At 40.3% G+C, this 17,313-nt stretch overlaps 1 protein-coding gene across 1 annotated transcript; it reads left to right on the top strand.

Moving 5' to 3' along the window:
- Positions 1 to 577: 577 nt before the first annotated feature.
- On the top strand, positions 578 to 16,661 carry LOC147254389 (A disintegrin and metalloproteinase with thrombospondin motifs 8-like). Its single transcript, XM_086216005.1, has 9 exons — positions 578 to 1,303; positions 4,007 to 4,246; positions 8,006 to 8,138; positions 8,284 to 8,451; positions 9,238 to 9,530; positions 11,527 to 11,713; positions 12,434 to 12,606; positions 13,047 to 13,222; positions 14,737 to 16,661. The coding sequence occupies exons 1-9, from the start codon at positions 581 to 583 to the stop codon at positions 15,479 to 15,481; spliced, it is 2,838 nt and encodes a 945-aa protein (XP_086072131.1). The 5' UTR covers positions 578 to 580; the 3' UTR covers positions 15,482 to 16,661.
- The last annotated feature ends 652 nt before the right edge of the window (positions 16,662 to 17,313 follow it).

Below are 17,313 nucleotides of genomic sequence, written 5' to 3'. Positions count from 1 at the left end.
CCCCACACACACACACACACGCACACACACACACACACAGAAATAAATCGAGTAACGGACTTCCAGCTATGCGTAGTATAGATGTCCTGCCGCTACCATCGAGCACGCTGGGTTAATAATAGGAGCGTGGTTGTCAAGCTATTTCAGACGGGGGGAGTGTCAACCTATTCTCATTGGATCCGTTTTATCCGCCAGTTTCTCATGAAGTGCGAGTGGGAGGAGAATTTCCTGCAACGGAGATTATCAAAAATAAACCCCCTCGTGTCCAGAGAAGAGCAGAAAGTATAAATAGCCCCGATGTGTCCAGACGGCAGTGGCGCTGGTGTGTGGCACAACAGGACTTAGCTTAGTTAGGGAATTAGATACGAGAAGTCAGACTGACTGAAATTTAATAGCAGATATACTTTAACCAGGAGCGGCTTTACACCGCCAGATACTTTTAATGTGAAAAGCTTGCTGATTTTCAGAAGATATATTCCTTCGAGTGCAAGCGACGCACCACTTGCTAGAGATTAGAGGACATACATTGTGATAAAGTCTTTATTTTAACCAATATTGAGAGCAATTTCAAATGCAGAAGATGCGTTCCGTTGTTCGTTTGCTCTTTTTGCTTCTGAGCGCATTCAGTTCGGCACTCTCAATCGCGTTTGAGTTAGAGGATATTGTACCTGTTCGGATAAATGGAAGAATCAGCGGTCGCTTTTGGAAAAGAAGTGAGGAACAACCGAGAGTCATTCTCAGTGCCTTTGGCAAGGACTTGACCCTAAACCTTGTACCTGATACCAGCTTCCTCTCGCCTACCTTCACCATACAGCGCATAAAAGCCAAAGATGTTGGTGCTTTCCGCAGCGCTTCAGGTGCGGAACTCCAGAATTTAATCAACCAGACAGAAGAGAGTGAAGGTCAGCTGAGGAGTTGCTTTTACTCGGGCAACGTGGATGAGGATCGAAATTCCTTTGTGGCTGTCAGCTTGTGCTCCGGCATCTTTGGATCATTCATAACAGAGGGGAAAGAGTATTTAATTGAGCCCAAACATCGCGGAGGCTTAAGGTCAGACTTTACCGAGCAGCTGCACGTCATCAAAAGAAGGACACTCGCCCAAAGCCACGATGACCCCCTCCGGTTTGATCACGCTGCGGAGGAGAGCCGAGTTGAGAAGTATGATGGGGAAACTTTTACGCACAGGGACAGTGACGCACAGAGGGAACCTCGCCGGAGACGCTTCGTTTCAGCGCCACGGTTCATAGAGACCCTGGTGGTGGCAGACTCCACCATGACCCACTTCTATGGTGATGAAATAAAGGTCAGACATGATGGACTCATTCTTTCCTCCACACATCACTGATAGGGACCTAAAAGCACGTAGTCTCAAAGAGCAAGAAGTCACGTAAACAAACGATTTCTCCTGTCTTAAAGCCCACGAATATAGATCTGTAGCCTAGAAAAATGTTGAATGTGCTGCTCCATAAAACATGTTTTGGTACTGAGGCTGCTTGGGAGCAAAAGTAGCGGGGTCTCTGTTTTCCACTAGTTGAGAAAGAGGTCAGGCAACAGAAATTCAAGCAATGCTGAAACACATTCCTCAGGACTTGATCACGATTTGGCAGCTGAGCCCCAGCATCTTTAGGGAAGCTGCTTCCCATGATTTATAGTATCCATTGCGTATGTCTGTCTGTACATCTCAGCTGAAAAGTAATGGCGAAAGAATTCAGTGGAGTACAGAATCAATCTTAAAAAAGAATTGGAAAAAATTAATGAAATCAGCCTTCATCACAAATATAAGACCTGGTCGGAGCCTGAGCTCAACCAAAGATTATTTATACAAAAGCAGGGAAATAAATGATCCTGCCACAGCCTGGTTCAGTCTGACTGCAGTCTGTTTGTACTTAAGGAGCTCATCAGCTGCCAAACTCTCCTCAGTATTCCACAGGCACCCAGGGTCAAGTGGGCAAAGGTTAGACTGATAAATTGGGTTTATATTTGCTTTCCATGAGAAACCAGATGCCAGGCAATCAGTGATGTTAACTCCTGGTTTGATGGATTTGATGCAGGTGATACATTTGATCAAAAGCAAAGGTGATTTTTAGGGATTTGGAAGTCACAGGCAGCAAGTGACACATGGCTCAGTGGGTGTTTGAACAGGGAATGTGGAATTTTGCAAGATACTACTCTTGAATGCAATGCAGATTTAGTTTACAGAATCCCCCACACAGAGTAGCAACTCCGAAACAAAACACCAGTGGAAACCCATGTCCATTCCTCCTCCACATGGCAGTCCTGGCAGGTGAACAAAATATTATTTGTAGGCAAGTCTTTCCAGTGAACAAAGTCTAGAGGGAATTTGAACTAAATTCCTCACTTAGTGGAAGAGCTTTAGAAGCAGCTAAATATTGTACATTACTGTCAGACTTCAGTAATGATCACATCTGCTCTTCTCATCCCCTCTAAAGGCAGCAGACAGTTTATTGGGCCAGGAAAAGACTCCTGTCTTGGAGAAGAAACACAGACCCGAGATACAAATACTGCGTACAGACTACAACATAGATAAGAATATACGGCAACCTCAAATACGATAACACAACATTTACATTTAAGGTCCAATACATATAATTACTGTTTTAAAGAGTTCCTCAGAATGAGCAACAACATGAACTAGACAGTTTTATCTGCACCCTTTTCCCAATGCTGTAAATAAGAAAAAAAATAAATCAGAGATACAGATAACTGTCTCAATACTCTGTCATTTTTGCTTTTAATGTCAGTTTCCTGCCATATTACTGTCGTCATACTTTATATGAAAGAATTTAAATTTTATGCCCAAAAATGTTTTTTTAATCTCTCTCTGTTTTTGTGTAGGTTTCTGTCTTTCAGCTCCTTTCATGACCCTAAATATTTGCTTAAAATGTGTTCTTTTACCAGTACAGTTACCTACAGCACATAGAAAACAAAACTGTTAAAGAAACAATGTCACCATCACAAAACTTTACATGGGGATTTCTGTGTCCAATCATCAAATAATCATATAGCTGTCTCAGTTTGAAATGTAATCCAGAATTATTGAAACCTCCACTTATTTGGCTGAAAGAAACAAATGTGGAAGAAATTGTCATTTCTACATTGTTTTCTACATAGTAACCAATGATTTTCATCAGTGTGATGCAAAAATGCAGAGCAGGAATGTATGAAATATGCATGTGTAATTTCAGCATCGCAACTATGGCCACAGATGCAAATTACACATATTGCATTTTCATCCACAAAGATGATAAAACCATTACCTGGAATTGTCCCAACCCTCCCAGACAGAGATGTCTTTTGGGCTAAAATGAACAATTCAGCACAGACACCAATCAGACTCCAAATTTCATACTAAAACTTGCGGCCAGCCTTTTTCCATTAATAGTTGTAAGTGTAAGTCAGAAACAATAATATCTTCAATGGATCCTAGTTATTTTGCCTACAAGCTAAGTACTGGTGAGCTATGACCAGGAGGTCAGTTGTTTAAGAGGGCTTTCACACATATGCATGTCTAAAGGAGGGAATATTGGTCCTGATGAAAATGCTTTATGCTGCATGAATGTCTCACAGCAGAGTGCAAGCATTCATAAAAATAAATAAAAGTAAATAAAAGTAGTTTTACTTAAGAACCTTTCAGCCAGAAATCTTCACCTGATGTGATAGAATTTAAAGGATTTAGCTTGTAACCTAAATGTCTGTGTAGGTTCTCATTCATCCAGGTCATCGTAGATCGAAGCGAAGTAAAATCTGGTCAACTGGACGTAAGTTTAAAATAAACTTATGTTCATTTGACCAGATTTTACTTCGCTTCGATCTTGTAACCTCAAGTTTTTCTTTAACGTATGAATATGACAGTGCTATGAGTCTTTTGTTAGCAAATTATTCTCCAAAGATATTCAGCTGTCAATTTAAAACAGAATCTTTTGTCATCTGTTCACTGTTTTTTTGTTTTGTTTTTAAGTCCTCTCTCATTTTTCTTCATCCATAGCACTATATCCTGACACTTATGTCAATGGCCGCCCAACTGTACAAGCACCCCAGTATAAAGAATTCAGTGAACATGGTGGTGGTGAAGATGTTGGTGGTGGAGGATGAGGAGGTTGGTCCAGAGGTCTCCAGCAACGGAGGGGTGGCTCTAAGAAACTTCTGCTCATGGCAGCAGCTCTTCAACCCGCCAAGCCAGAGGCATCCAGAGCACTATGATACTGCCATGCTTTTCACCAGAGAGGTGAGGGACAAGAATAAATCTGGTTTGGCTTTTCACAAAGCCAAGATGTCTGGCTTAAGGTCTTTACAATGAAACACACCATCATCTACATAGAAAATTACAACTTTAATGTACTGTAGCATATTTGCCTCAATTTAAGCTTGAGTATTCAGTCATGAAGCAATAGTTTATAATAAAAACATTTTTTTGGAACTTTTAACTGCACAGTTTAGAGTCTTAAATTGAAAAAAGAAATAGAAAGTTCATGCAAAAAACACAAGAAATAGATAATATCTCCTGTCCGTACGTATCACACACAAAAATGGTCTCAGAATTAAATTGAGAGAGGTCATACGTTATCAACCAGAGATTAGTGGATGGCCAGAAAAGATCATGGGTTACATTGATATATGATGTCGGAGACTAACTGAACAGTGTCAAGTGTGATAAAGAAGTATACTGTATATTGTATGTATTTAATGTTACAATAACAGATGTTCTTATAAACACGACCAAAGTTGCAAATAATCCCTGTGAGCAAAATGCTTTTGCAATGACTAAACATCACCTCATCGCATATTTTGTAATACTGCTCCAGGCATGGCCTGCCCAGTAAGTAATGTGACGCACCCATCCATCCTCTCACTCTGCCTCTGCAGTTTTTGAATGCTCTGCTCAGTACCATACTCATACTATATTTTGGGGAAGTTTTCAATGTGTCTAGCAAAAATAGATTTTGCGAGGTGTGAAGGAAACCTAAGAGAAGGCAGGTGGTGTACCCAAGCACTTGACGCTGCCTCTCATCAGGCTTTTGCAATTTTGCTAGCCAGAGGAGAGTCAGCCTTATTGAACGGGGAGTTTGAAAGAGGTAGGACACAAACTGACTTGTTTTGGGGAAGTGTACAATCTAAAATAAATGTGGAGCTGTAAAAAAGCTTTGGAGGTCCCCTTTAAGATTTTTGTGTCAAAATAGTTCAAATGTAAATTAAACATCAGTGGCCTGAGAACTGATCCTTGAGGAACACCACATTTTATATTTATTGGAAAATTATTATGGAAACTTGGCGTACAAAAGATGTTTAGTCATGAAAATACAGCAGTAACTTAATATATGTCTCAACAGTGGCATCAGGCTTCGAGAGTGTCAGTGGTTTAAAGACTTAGATCATGATTGATCAGAATAATATAATTTTCCTCCGAGTTTCATTTGGACATTGGTGCATGAAACACGTAATGTTATGGGTGAAGATTATTAGAGTAGACAGTCCACTCAGGCATGATAGTAATATTGTGTTCTCTATTCAAAGAGTAACAACCCAGCAATGGTGACTCATGAGTTAACCCTGTCTGCTCATTGTGGTTTCAGAGGCAGCAGACTTAACCACAAAATGACTTGACGTCAGAGTGTGTTATAGGGCCAGTTGTGTTGTGTTTACCATGGGGGATTCCATCTGCAAATGAGCCCCATTGTTTGGGCTGTTAAAACTTCGTCTTTAAGCAACCCAGAAACACATGTTTGAGTTTCGGAAAAATAGATGAAACAAGGTGAGGCAAAGGAAAGTCTTTAAAGTCCTTTGGCTGTATTACAGATGTTGAAAAGGGATTGTCAAGATGAAATAGTTGTCATCTTTTCCAAGCAGGGGGAATGTCTACGGACAGCAAACAAACAGTGTTTTATGGATGCTCAACAGGAAATAAATTCACCAGTCCTTAGGGTTTGAATGTGATCACTTGTTCTGCTGTATGGCTGCCTTCTTCCTTCTGGAATGTGTATATTTATAAGGTGTTAGCAGAAGACACATTAGGGTTGAAACATCTCTATTATTACATTTTCATAGCTAAGGGCCTTGGTTGCAGGTTGGAAGAGAGGTCTTATTTTTATACAAATACTGAATGAATTTTACATGAATTAGAAAGTAATGAGTAGAACATATGGGCTTTTGCAGTCTGCTGATGGTGTTGAATCATCATTCAATCATGAAAGCCATCATTCATGCAAACCTGCTTTTTGTTTGTTTTTCCATTTCCGCGGAGACATGCTTTGAAATGCAGAGGACGGAAGGGTCCTCATGGATGAATTAACTTTGGTGCTGCCACAAATCAGCTTTGACACCATAAAGCCATTGTAAAGTGCCCTGGCTTGAGTGCACGACCAGGTTGAGCTGACAACATGTGCCATGTATTCCAGTCACCAGACACTGCTCCAGGACTACTGTGGGCCTGTTTTGAATCTCCAAACTCACACGCTGTTGCATGTAGCGGAAACATGTTCCTCATGCATTTTTGTGGTCTTCTGTCCTATGTGTGTTTCCCAACCCATTGTCTCCCATCTGTCTGCACTATCTGTAAATGCAATACTGTGACCTTGTGTTCTGACCCATACATAGTCTGTGTAGATTCAGCTTTGTGTGTGTCTGCATACATGAATGACAGACATTGTGGAACAAGGTGTACCAAACACACTGGGCAGCGCTCAGCTGCAGCTTCAAGTCCAGATGTGTTTTGAATCACAGAGAGTTGAAGATTTTTTGGGGGGGAGGCGAGGCCATGGACACGTCAGTGTCTGTCCTACACAGCCAGGAGTATTCTCAAGCAAGAAATGCTTCTGATACACACCACAGGATTCATTTTCCCATGTCACAGCCTGAGACTGAACGCTAAAGATATTTATTTGCTTTTCTAAATGACAGAAACAGTGAGAAATGTGTTTCTGATTTGTCGACAGAAAAAAATATGGTCGTAAATAGAATGAAGTATTGCCATCCCACATGATTAATATAACAGTCAGTGTGGGATGCCCACACATTGACTATATTCTGACACGTCTCAAAACGTCTTACACTTTTTCGAAGCTCTCTGTCCCAAATATTTACTTCTTTTCAGAGGGGGATATAATATATCTTTTTTTAAATGAATGAAGTCAACTTATCGAACCTGTGATTTCCAGCGGGTCACTTTTAAAAAACTGTTTCATTGAAAGATTTTCTTTATATCTTAATTATTGTTCTTGAGCACATCTTAATCTGAAGTGATTTGAATAATTTGATTGTATCCGTGGCATTATTCTGGGCAGTGAAGCTGAGGTGTGTCCTCTAATTTGTCAAAGGAGTATATTGAATTCTTTGAATTCTGTTCTATGGGTTTACGGCACGTGACAACAGCTGCTATTCTGGCAGATATCAACCTATCATCATTGCTGCTGAGTGAATGCTAACACATTGCACATCGATGCTCTTCCACTGAAATCCCCTATTTCTGGAAATGCTGATACAACTGTTGAAGCAATAACCCTACATGGCTAACAAATGCCAGTAGAAAAGACAAAACAACATTTTCGCCTTTGTTTCATCAGTAACAGTGGATACAACTCGTGATTAGCATCAGTGATGGTACGGCATAAGCTGACTGTACAGTGACATACACCTACAAATCAGCGAGACTAAAACTAAAATTGTTGTTTTTTTTTGTCGTTGATGTAATAATTTAAGTAAAATCATGCATGGAGATAGCATTAAAATTGCCGTCTTGATATCAGTTAAGTATCATAATCAGTTAAGTGTCATAATATTTATATAATCAGCCTATACCAAGGGGAGCACACACTGACCTATGTGTCCACCTTTTAGACTGTAATAATAAGGTTTCAGACATTTCTGGCATGATCCAATCCCAAAATGTCTGCCTTGGGAGTTTTTAATTCAAAAAAATATGTATCAGTTTCAGCTTTGTCCCTTGTCTCAATTCTTGTCTCATTGTTTATTGTGTTTGTTTGTGTGGCAGGACATCTGCGGACAAAAGAGCTGTGATACTTTGGGTGTTGCTGATGTCGGGACAATGTGTGATCCCAAGAGAAGCTGCTCCGTTATTGAGGACAACGGCCTGCAAGCTGCTTTCACAGCTGCACACGAGCTTGGTTAGCTCATGTTTATTTTTCATATGGCTGGGCTTTGAGATGACGTGTAGCATGCAAGTACTACAACATCTAGCTTTAATGTCTTTTTCAGACTTTTGAACCATACATTTCTTCTTCTGTATGTTTCTCCATCTCTCCTCTGCAGGCCATGTTTTTAGTATGCCTCATGATGACTCTAAGACCTGTGAGCGGCTGTTTGGCGATCTGGGAGGTCATTATTTGATGGCCCCTCTGTATGTTAGTCTCAACAAAACTGCGCCTTGGTCTCCCTGCAGTGCGCTCTACATCACTGAGTTCTTTGACAACGGGCATGGTAAGAAATATTTCTGGTTATCATCCAAGTGTGTGAGTAAATCAGAAGCAGACCTGTCAATGTGAGAATGAGACCTTCCACTATTGTGGACGTCTGCCACGACACTGCGGCTCTGTTATTATGGCTGATTCAGGGATGAATAAAACATACTGTTATTCCTTTCTAACTGTGGTTTCCTGCTTTAACACGTCACTTGCCCAAGATTATTAGTTGCAGGGATATTTCATCTTGCCCCATATTTCCATATGTTATCACTCTGTATCCGCTCCTAAATCTCTTTCTCACGCTTTCGCTTTACTTCACCTCCGTTGCTCTGACTCCCCTTTCGGATGTTATCCACCTTGTATTGTTTGTATCCTTGTTCGATGTATCAGTGAACCTTTTTTTGCACTGAGTCATACGGACCTCTTCCTGCTCTCCACCCCTGCAGCCAAAAGCAACAGCTGGTGTCAGCGAAGTATGTTCTTTATCATTTGGAATACTTATCCAAAGAAAACCCATGTGGCTGAGAACGTTCTGTCTGAGCCACAGATGTCATTGACAACTCCAGGCAGAATGCTTATTGGACAAAATAAAAGCTAATTAGAGAAACAATGATGGCTTTTGTTGAATTCAATAAATTCGTCGTTAGAATCAGGACACAACTTGCCTTGAATATTTTTCCCCTGCTGTCATGCCACATATAAAGAGGAACACATTTACAATCACTGCGCTTTCAATTCCATAATCCCTTTTTACCACAATGTTATCAGCCTGTTACACTATTGCTTTGTGTTCTAACCACAGGGGACTGCCTGCTGGATGTCCCAGAGAGCACCATGCCATTACCAAGAGAGCTGCCAGGCACCAAGTACAGTTTGGACCAACAGTGCCAACAGATTTTTGGAGAAGAGTTCATCCATTGCCCCAACACTTCAGACAGTGATGTTTGCAGCCAGTTGTGGTGTCAAGAAGATGGGACGACACAGTGTTCCACTAAGAATGGCAGCCTGCCCTGGGCTGATGGCACCTCTTGTAGCCCCAACGGGACCTGCCTCAATGGGGTTTGCATGTCAACCCAGGAGGTCTTGGAGCCACTGGTAAGAATAATGTTTATATGAATAATGGACCGATTTCCATGGGTAACATGAGAGAAGTGACTACGGAAAATTATCTTATCATGCAGATTTGTTGTTCTCCAGAGATCTTTTTAGCTTCATGAGCTGGAACTTTAGTTCACTTTTATCACTCAGCTGCGTTTCTCACCTCAGACAGCTGTTTCCAGCTAAAAGGGTCTGATAAACCCGCCTGCTCATGAATTGGTGGAGACCAAAAGGTGAAGGAAGAATGGAGAGAAACATAATTTCAAATGAACGCTTCGAATTTTGCTGGATTTTTAAGCGCAATGCTTTTTGTGAATGGAAGGGAGAAAACAACATTACAGTTTGGGTCATTTTAGAATTAGGTGCTTTGTACACTCCTGTGTTACATCACTTGGTGCTGCTAAGGACAGCTTGAAAAGCAGCATTGTTCTTGAATGGTAATAATCTCTGCTCTGTCCTTTTCACAGCTTGAATCATCCAATGAGTATACTAGAGGGATTTTATCTCCTTGGGCAGGTGATAATTTACCTGGGCAATCACCCAAGTAGAGACTACCTATGAAAACACTGAATATTTGCTTATCAGTATTTTTTTGCTTTGTATTGACAACATAATTGTAATGTGACATCATTAAATTGTGCACTCTTTGGACCTAATTTACTCCTTATTTGAAGTTTCTGACATCTGCACGTTGCTGCCTGTAGATTTAGAAGCGTCAGTTACTTTGAAGTGCTCATCTCAATCTGCTACAGTCAAGTTTATTGTTGAAGTCAGCAACATTAAAATCCCTCTCTTGTCAGAAAGGTCTTTCTCTTAAGTGCTACAGTGGAGTGTTGGAGCTTCACTTTTTAGAACAGCACATGCATTGTGTGTCACTCTGACACTAGACGGCAGTAAAAGCTTCACTTAATAAAGTTGCGGGACCCTTAATGGATAAGTGGCATAGAAGAGGGATGGATGGATGGATGGATGGATAGTACTGCCAAATTGAAAGTGCCAGAGACTTGCAACCCCCCACTTTCGTCAATCACAAACTTTTTACACACACACCAATATGTCTATCAAACACTGTCATCCACTGAATTCAAATTCAAGTGCTATTTTTGGAATAGTTATCAAATTATTTACATCTTTGAGAACAATTAAGGACATTTTTTAAGAATAATTCTTCAACCTGTTTTTAATTCTGGAAATCATCTTGCAGCACCCACTTTGGGAACCCCTAATCTACTGTATGAATAAGCGATTTGTTCCGGGACAAAATATCCCGCATTAACTATGAATTATTGTGCTTTATAATATCGCTTTCATCTGTGGTTTTAAAATTGTAAAACATCTGCTGTTTTGCCTGGAAAAAAAAGAGTGAATCAAATTTGAAGGATTTTTTTAAATGTTTATTTTTGACCAAGGCAGCTGTGAAGTTTTAAGTAGAAATACATGAATGAAAGTTGAAGCTAAAAATGTGTATTACAGCATTGTTGGAAATAGGTGATTTCTAATCCAGCTGCTTCATGATGCATTTATAGATTTTTGTTAAGAACGCGTACATCTCTATTTCATTCCAGCTTGGTTGCCCTGACATCTTCTCCCTGTATTATGAGCATACATCTGTTTATGCACCCAGACGTGCTGGCAGATGGGATACTAACTGGTCCAAAGTCATAAAACTTGTGAAAAGGACACCCAAGCTTGCAAGCACACGCACACACACTTTCAATTTTGTCTTACAAAGCAGCAGCATGGCACGTTCCGCTAGTGGTGAGTGACACATGTGGCAGGAATGTGGGTAGAGGCAGACAGTAAACGCGTGCCGAACTTCAACACAGATTTAGCCTAGAGTCATGGCACGCCAACACTCTGTGCGGCCTCAAACCCAGAAGCCCAGACTGTGGTCGAGGCTGCACAGCTGAGACTTCCTTTGGCACTGAGCTCTAACCAACTACTCTGACTGCTCCCTTTTTTTGTCCTTTTTTTTGCTCTTTTTTAACCGCAGGTGGTTGTGGATGGCGGCTGGAGCTTGTGGGGACCATGGCAGCAGTGCTCCAGGACGTGTGGTGGTGGCGTAGAGTTCTCCTATAGGGAGTGTACAGACCCAGTGCCTCAGAATGGAGGGAGGTACTGTGAGGGACAGAGGGTTCAGTACCGGTCCTGCAACACACAGGCCTGTGACAACAACAATGGTGAGCTGCAATTTGAATCAGTGCTGTTGACGTTAAGGATGATTATTTATAATAATAAAGCTGCTGAATGCCAGTAGCTATGTATAAACTAAGTAATGCCTTTCCCTTTATTCTAAGCACACCTGTTTGCTGTATGGACTTCAGTTTAGGCAAGAAGGAGCTCTATTTTGAGTTGACATGAAAAAATGTGACGTGGAATTACAGGTTGAAGTAAATTAGGGTAATATAGAAAGTGGATCTCATGAAGTACAACTGCATTATGTTGGGTCCAGTGTTTATTAGTGTTTTACCAGTACTAGAAAGTAAAGGTCTCTCACAAGTTAAAAAAGTCATCGAGCTTTCAGTTCAAATGTCACTCGCATGATTGCTTTTCTTTATTTTCAGATATAAATTACAACTTTCTACCAGTCAACACTGATCATTCTCATTCTGAAAATTGAAATAAAAATAGCTTTTGAGAACTTGCACCAATGTTCTGCTATACATGCAAAAGAACTGCCTCTGCTTAGTCTGAATATTCCATAAAAGTCATGATGTACCAGGCCTTCATTTTGGTGACTATAAAAAAAATGGTCCGTTGTGAGTTGCCCCCCTTTTTATGGACAGAATTAAAGATTCCTAGATTTGTCCCTTTCAGATTTATAATTGCACTTACAAAAAAAAAATAAAAACAGTAAGGGAGGTTTGTTGAAAGAGTTTTATTCTGTTTGTTACCTTTAGGAAAGAGTTTCAGAGAGGAGCAGTGTGAGAAGTACAATAGCCCCAACTACCTGGACTACAACGGGAACATGAAGCATTGGATACCAAAGTACGCTGGAGTGTCTCCCAGAGACAGATGTAAACTGTTCTGCAGGGCTAAGGGCAGCAGTGAATTTAAGGTGTTTGAACCCAAGGTATGCACCTCCAACATCACAAGTAGTACATACACTTATGTTGCACCTCACAATTTATAAATATTGTGAAAGAGAATAAATTTGACATCATCATTTAGTTTTGGAGTCAATGTTTGCAGTACATCGCAAACGTAGCAGAAAATTTTCACTTAATTTGGTATTTGTAAGAAATCTCTTGTCTTGCACATCCTTCATCTTATAAATGGGGGTTGTGGTTTATAATTACAGCTTGGACCTGATTAAAATTCTAAACGTGTCAGCTAACCTTAATGTCACTTCCATCCACTAATGAAAACCATATGAGATGCAGTTGAAAGCTCCACTTATACCAGTAAAGTCAAATTTAGAGTATTGACACTGGCTTTTAATTTGCAATATGATCAATATCCTATTAGGGCACTGAATAATAAGAAGAATAATGAGAATAATAATTCCTGCAGGTAATTGATGGGACAACCTGTGGTCCTGATACCACGTCGGTGTGTGTCCAAGGCCAGTGTGTGAAGGCAGGCTGTGACCAAGTGATTGGATCCAACAAAAGAGTGGATAAATGTGGCGTGTGTGGAGGAACTGGGCTCACATGTCGTAAGATCACTGGCTCCTACAACAAGGCGATGTAAGTAACCACAGCAAAAAAACAATAAAATGTTCATTGATCTGCACACTTGCATTCGCCAACATTACAGTTTGGGCCTAGAAAAACCTCTTCATAATTTGAACGTGATAGCCAAGTGCTGGAGAAGTAGAGCAGCCAATTTGGATGAACAAAAACCATGAAAAATCAGGAATAATATTCTCACATGTAACACTGTTTATATATAATTTAGAAATTACAAAACCACAGAGGTCCCATTTGGTTTCATTTGACTTTTGTGAATTTGGCTGTAAAGGACTCCAGTTTTTGTTCCCAGAAACACTGTTCTGCTAGATAAAACTACTAATAAACTCTAAGTCAGAATTTCTCTTTCTTCAGCACACTATTTAACTTGTTTATCATTCATTTTCTGTTGATTCCCCGCATGAAAAGTCAAAGTTTGGATTTAGATGAGTATGCTTTGACTCTTTAGTAACACTCTACACTGAACATTTCTGTGTACAGGCCAAAGGATGGACGCACTATTATAATCTTTGTAATAAGTTGACCTAAAAATTGATTTATAGTACATCGGCTGCAAGTAGACAAGATGATGTTATGCTCTTTGCACTGTGCACTATTCTTCCTGTTTCATGGCGCATTACATTACCAAAAACAAAGCCAGTCTGCTGAGTTTCTTCATGAGCCTAAAACACAAGAGCTCGAGCTAATAAAAGTAACAAAAAAAACCTCAGACCGGGGCAGTATAAAATGTGGACATGTGTAGGAGACAATTATTATTTTTATCCATTTATTTTTTAACGTGAAGATCTGCATTGCTGCAATGTAAAGTGACATTTCTAGGGAGGTGGGCTTTAGGCAAGTCTACACATTTTACTAGTTAGGCCTATCGCACTAACTTTCAGTCACCCAGTTGTCGTGGATCTCTACTCCCTACTGCACACACAGAGGAGAGAAGGGTATCTATCTTCTTGTCTGGCTCTGGGTATAACAGCAAATAAATATGTGGCATTTATAAAATCTGCTTATAAACAGAAAGAGGGTAGTCAGTACAATGTAGAACCAATTGAGCTTGATTGTAGCTAACAGCAACCTGTACACTGAAATGTGTTGAAAAAGATTTGGATTGTGAAATACGGCAGATCCGTTGGGTTAATGGGTGAATAGTTGTTAAAAATACATGAAATCTGAATATCTGTAAACAGAAGTTTTCTGAATAGATTGTGTTTTATCACAGGCATGATTTTGCAGTGGCATCATCGCTGCATCTGGGACTTAGCACCGCCCATGGCAATGATGACTGATTTATAGAAATGAAAGCTACCCAGAGGGCTTTTTCTACTGTAGCATCTGGTCGAGCCAGATGTGCTGACAGAGTACAATGTGTGGATGTCTCGCTAAGCGCGACAAATAGTTTGACGGATATTTGGGTATAATACACTCTCCATATGTCCCCAAAATGTTGTACTATGTCTTTAAGACAGACAGTGAACACATGATCAAAGCCCATTTTTTTTCTCCCTTTTCTCTTCCAGCTATGGATACAGCGACATTGTCACAATTCCTGTTGGTGCAACAAACATTGATATCAAACAGCGGAGCCACAGAGGGATCAAACATGATGGGAACTATCTGGCTATCAAGAGAGAGAGTGGTAGCTACATCCTCAATGGTAACTTCTCTGTTTCCACAATGGAGCAGGACATTCCTGTGCTGGGGGCTGTACTAAAGTACAGTGGCTCTTCTACCACGCTGGAAAGGATCCAGAGCTTCATGCAGCTTAAAGAAACCATCACCATCCAGCTGCTGGTCACTGCAGGGGATGCCAATCCTCCTAAGGTGAAATATACCTTCTTCATCCCCAGAGATGTGGCTTTCAACAAATCTAAGGAGAAGAAGGGGTCCTCGCCATCTTCACATGTGATTCATCCATTTGGCGTCCCGGAGTGGGAACTGGGGGAGTGGTCCGAGTGCTCCAAGAGCTGCGGCTCCGGATGGTCCAGGAGGAACGTGGAATGCCGAGACAATGCTGGCTTCTTCTCCAGCCATTGTGATAAAGATCTGAAGCCAATAGACATAAAGCCATGCGGGGATCTGCCCTGCCCCATATGGCAGATGGGGCCTTGGTCTGCCTGCTCACGAACTTGTGGTCAGGGGGAACGCAACCGCAGCATCTTCTGCATAGACTACACTGGGAAGACTGTTGAAAAAGAGAAGTGTGATCCGAACAAAATACCCGAGCCTGTCTCTGGAGAATGTTTCAACCAAGAGTGCTTATGAAAAATATCTGCACAGTAAACTTCCTTTTCAGTCTGACTGCACTTACCAACTGGTCGCGTCACATTAAGGGCATTTGCCTAAATATTGTTTTGTCATATTTTGTTGACTATTGACAACCACTATTGAATTTTGAAACAATGGAAATCTACCTCAGGATGTTCATGTGATGCTATGTGGTGCTGTGTTTGTGTTTTCTCCAGAAAGATAAAGCCCCACTCTAAAGAGAGACTGATTTATTTGGATAAGGTTTGATTTGATTTATGTGTGTCTGTCTAAGTTGGCTGTCATTTATTGTGGGGCTAGAGCAATGGCATGAATCCTGCTGTCAAACATCGGCATAGTGTAAATATACTGTACCTCCAACTCAGCCCCCTGTAAAACTGTTCCAAGCCCTTACCTAAGTTATTGAGGTAAGAACATTAGGTTGATGCATTGCCTTCTGGAAGTGTTCACTGCTTCTCTTTTCTACATACACATACCTTTACAATACATCTGTGTTAAATAACTGTAAATGCCATGTTCGTTATCCAGTAAATAAGCATTGTTCTGCTATGGGCAACCCCTTTATTGACATTAAATCTGATTATATCTAAAATGTGCAACATGTAGCCCACATTAGAAGATACTGTGTCAATACTAAATTAGATAGTGATAGAATTTGAGTTTACACTTTGTGTAAAAGTTCATTAATGGTCAGGATCCTGATCAGAATAACCCAAGACAGAGAATTTCACCTGCCCTGTAGGATAATTTTCCCAGCTGTGTTACAGTGCAGTTAAGGGGAACATGAGTAAAAACAATCTGCAATGCAGCAAATGTTTCTTTGGGAGAGTTTTAACTAAGTTAAGTGATATGCATACTATCTATCATGTATATGAATATTAACATAAATTTTATTCGTTTTCAAACTTTTGTTAATGCCTCATATGCAAACATGGTTGTTTTTCACCTTTGTGTATATTTGATTTTTCATTCCTGTTGTTAATTTACAGTAAAAGAAAAGAGATGGAGCATTAGGCATATATCCCTTCAGTGAAGGACCATACTATTTTAATATTACAGCTTCCTTTTTAAGCTATTTATTTTTTGTAAGTTTTTACTTGTAATTAACATGGCAGATGCTGCTGTCTTTGAGATTTTTTTTGTCTATAAAATGGTCAAATAAACACATTTATGTCTATATATGGATCTCTTTTCATGACTCCTTATTCTTCATGGATCCAGAGGTTGCGCCACCTGTAACCAAGCATCAACATCCAGACTCATGCCGTCCCTTTCTCTATTCTGTAAAGAACTACTTCACTTGTATCCAGACACTATCAAATGACGCAGACTTCAAAATGAATTCCAAATAAATCTACTCAGCAAAATTAGTCTGTTTTTTTTTCATAGTACACTTCTAAGGCTTTGTGGTACACTAAAAATCCCCTCTAAGACCAGACTAATGGAATTCTTATAGGTGGGCAGAGAGCTATTTTAAAAGCAGGGCGAAGCTAATTTCATTGCTGCTTTTACGAATTTAAACCCCTTACGATGTTCAGTAAAATCCTCAGACGCTGGAATAATGTCTCTGCTCAGACATCTGAACTAAACAGACGGCCACATGGAACATATTCAGTAGCACTGGCTGGAGGATGATCCATATAATAGGCAAGAACACAACATTTAGATTGTAATTTTATGCACAACTGACAATGCTTTGCAAATGTAAGCATTATACACAGAAATGTGCATGTGAGTTTCTGAGATGATAGAATACACTGTTGATCTGGATCACCGGTTACAGAGATGCTGTTCCAGAATATGCGCTAACAACTGAAGTTATGAAAAAC

The sequence above is a fragment of the Aulostomus chinensis genome, chromosome 10 (assembly GCF_037954235.1).
Source record: "Aulostomus chinensis isolate RoL2024-O1b breed Wild chromosome 10, RoL_Achi_v1.0, whole genome shotgun sequence".
NCBI classification, from domain to species: domain Eukaryota; kingdom Metazoa; phylum Chordata; class Actinopteri; order Syngnathiformes; family Aulostomidae; genus Aulostomus; species Aulostomus chinensis.
This window is presented reverse-complemented; position numbering and strand designations above follow the sequence as displayed.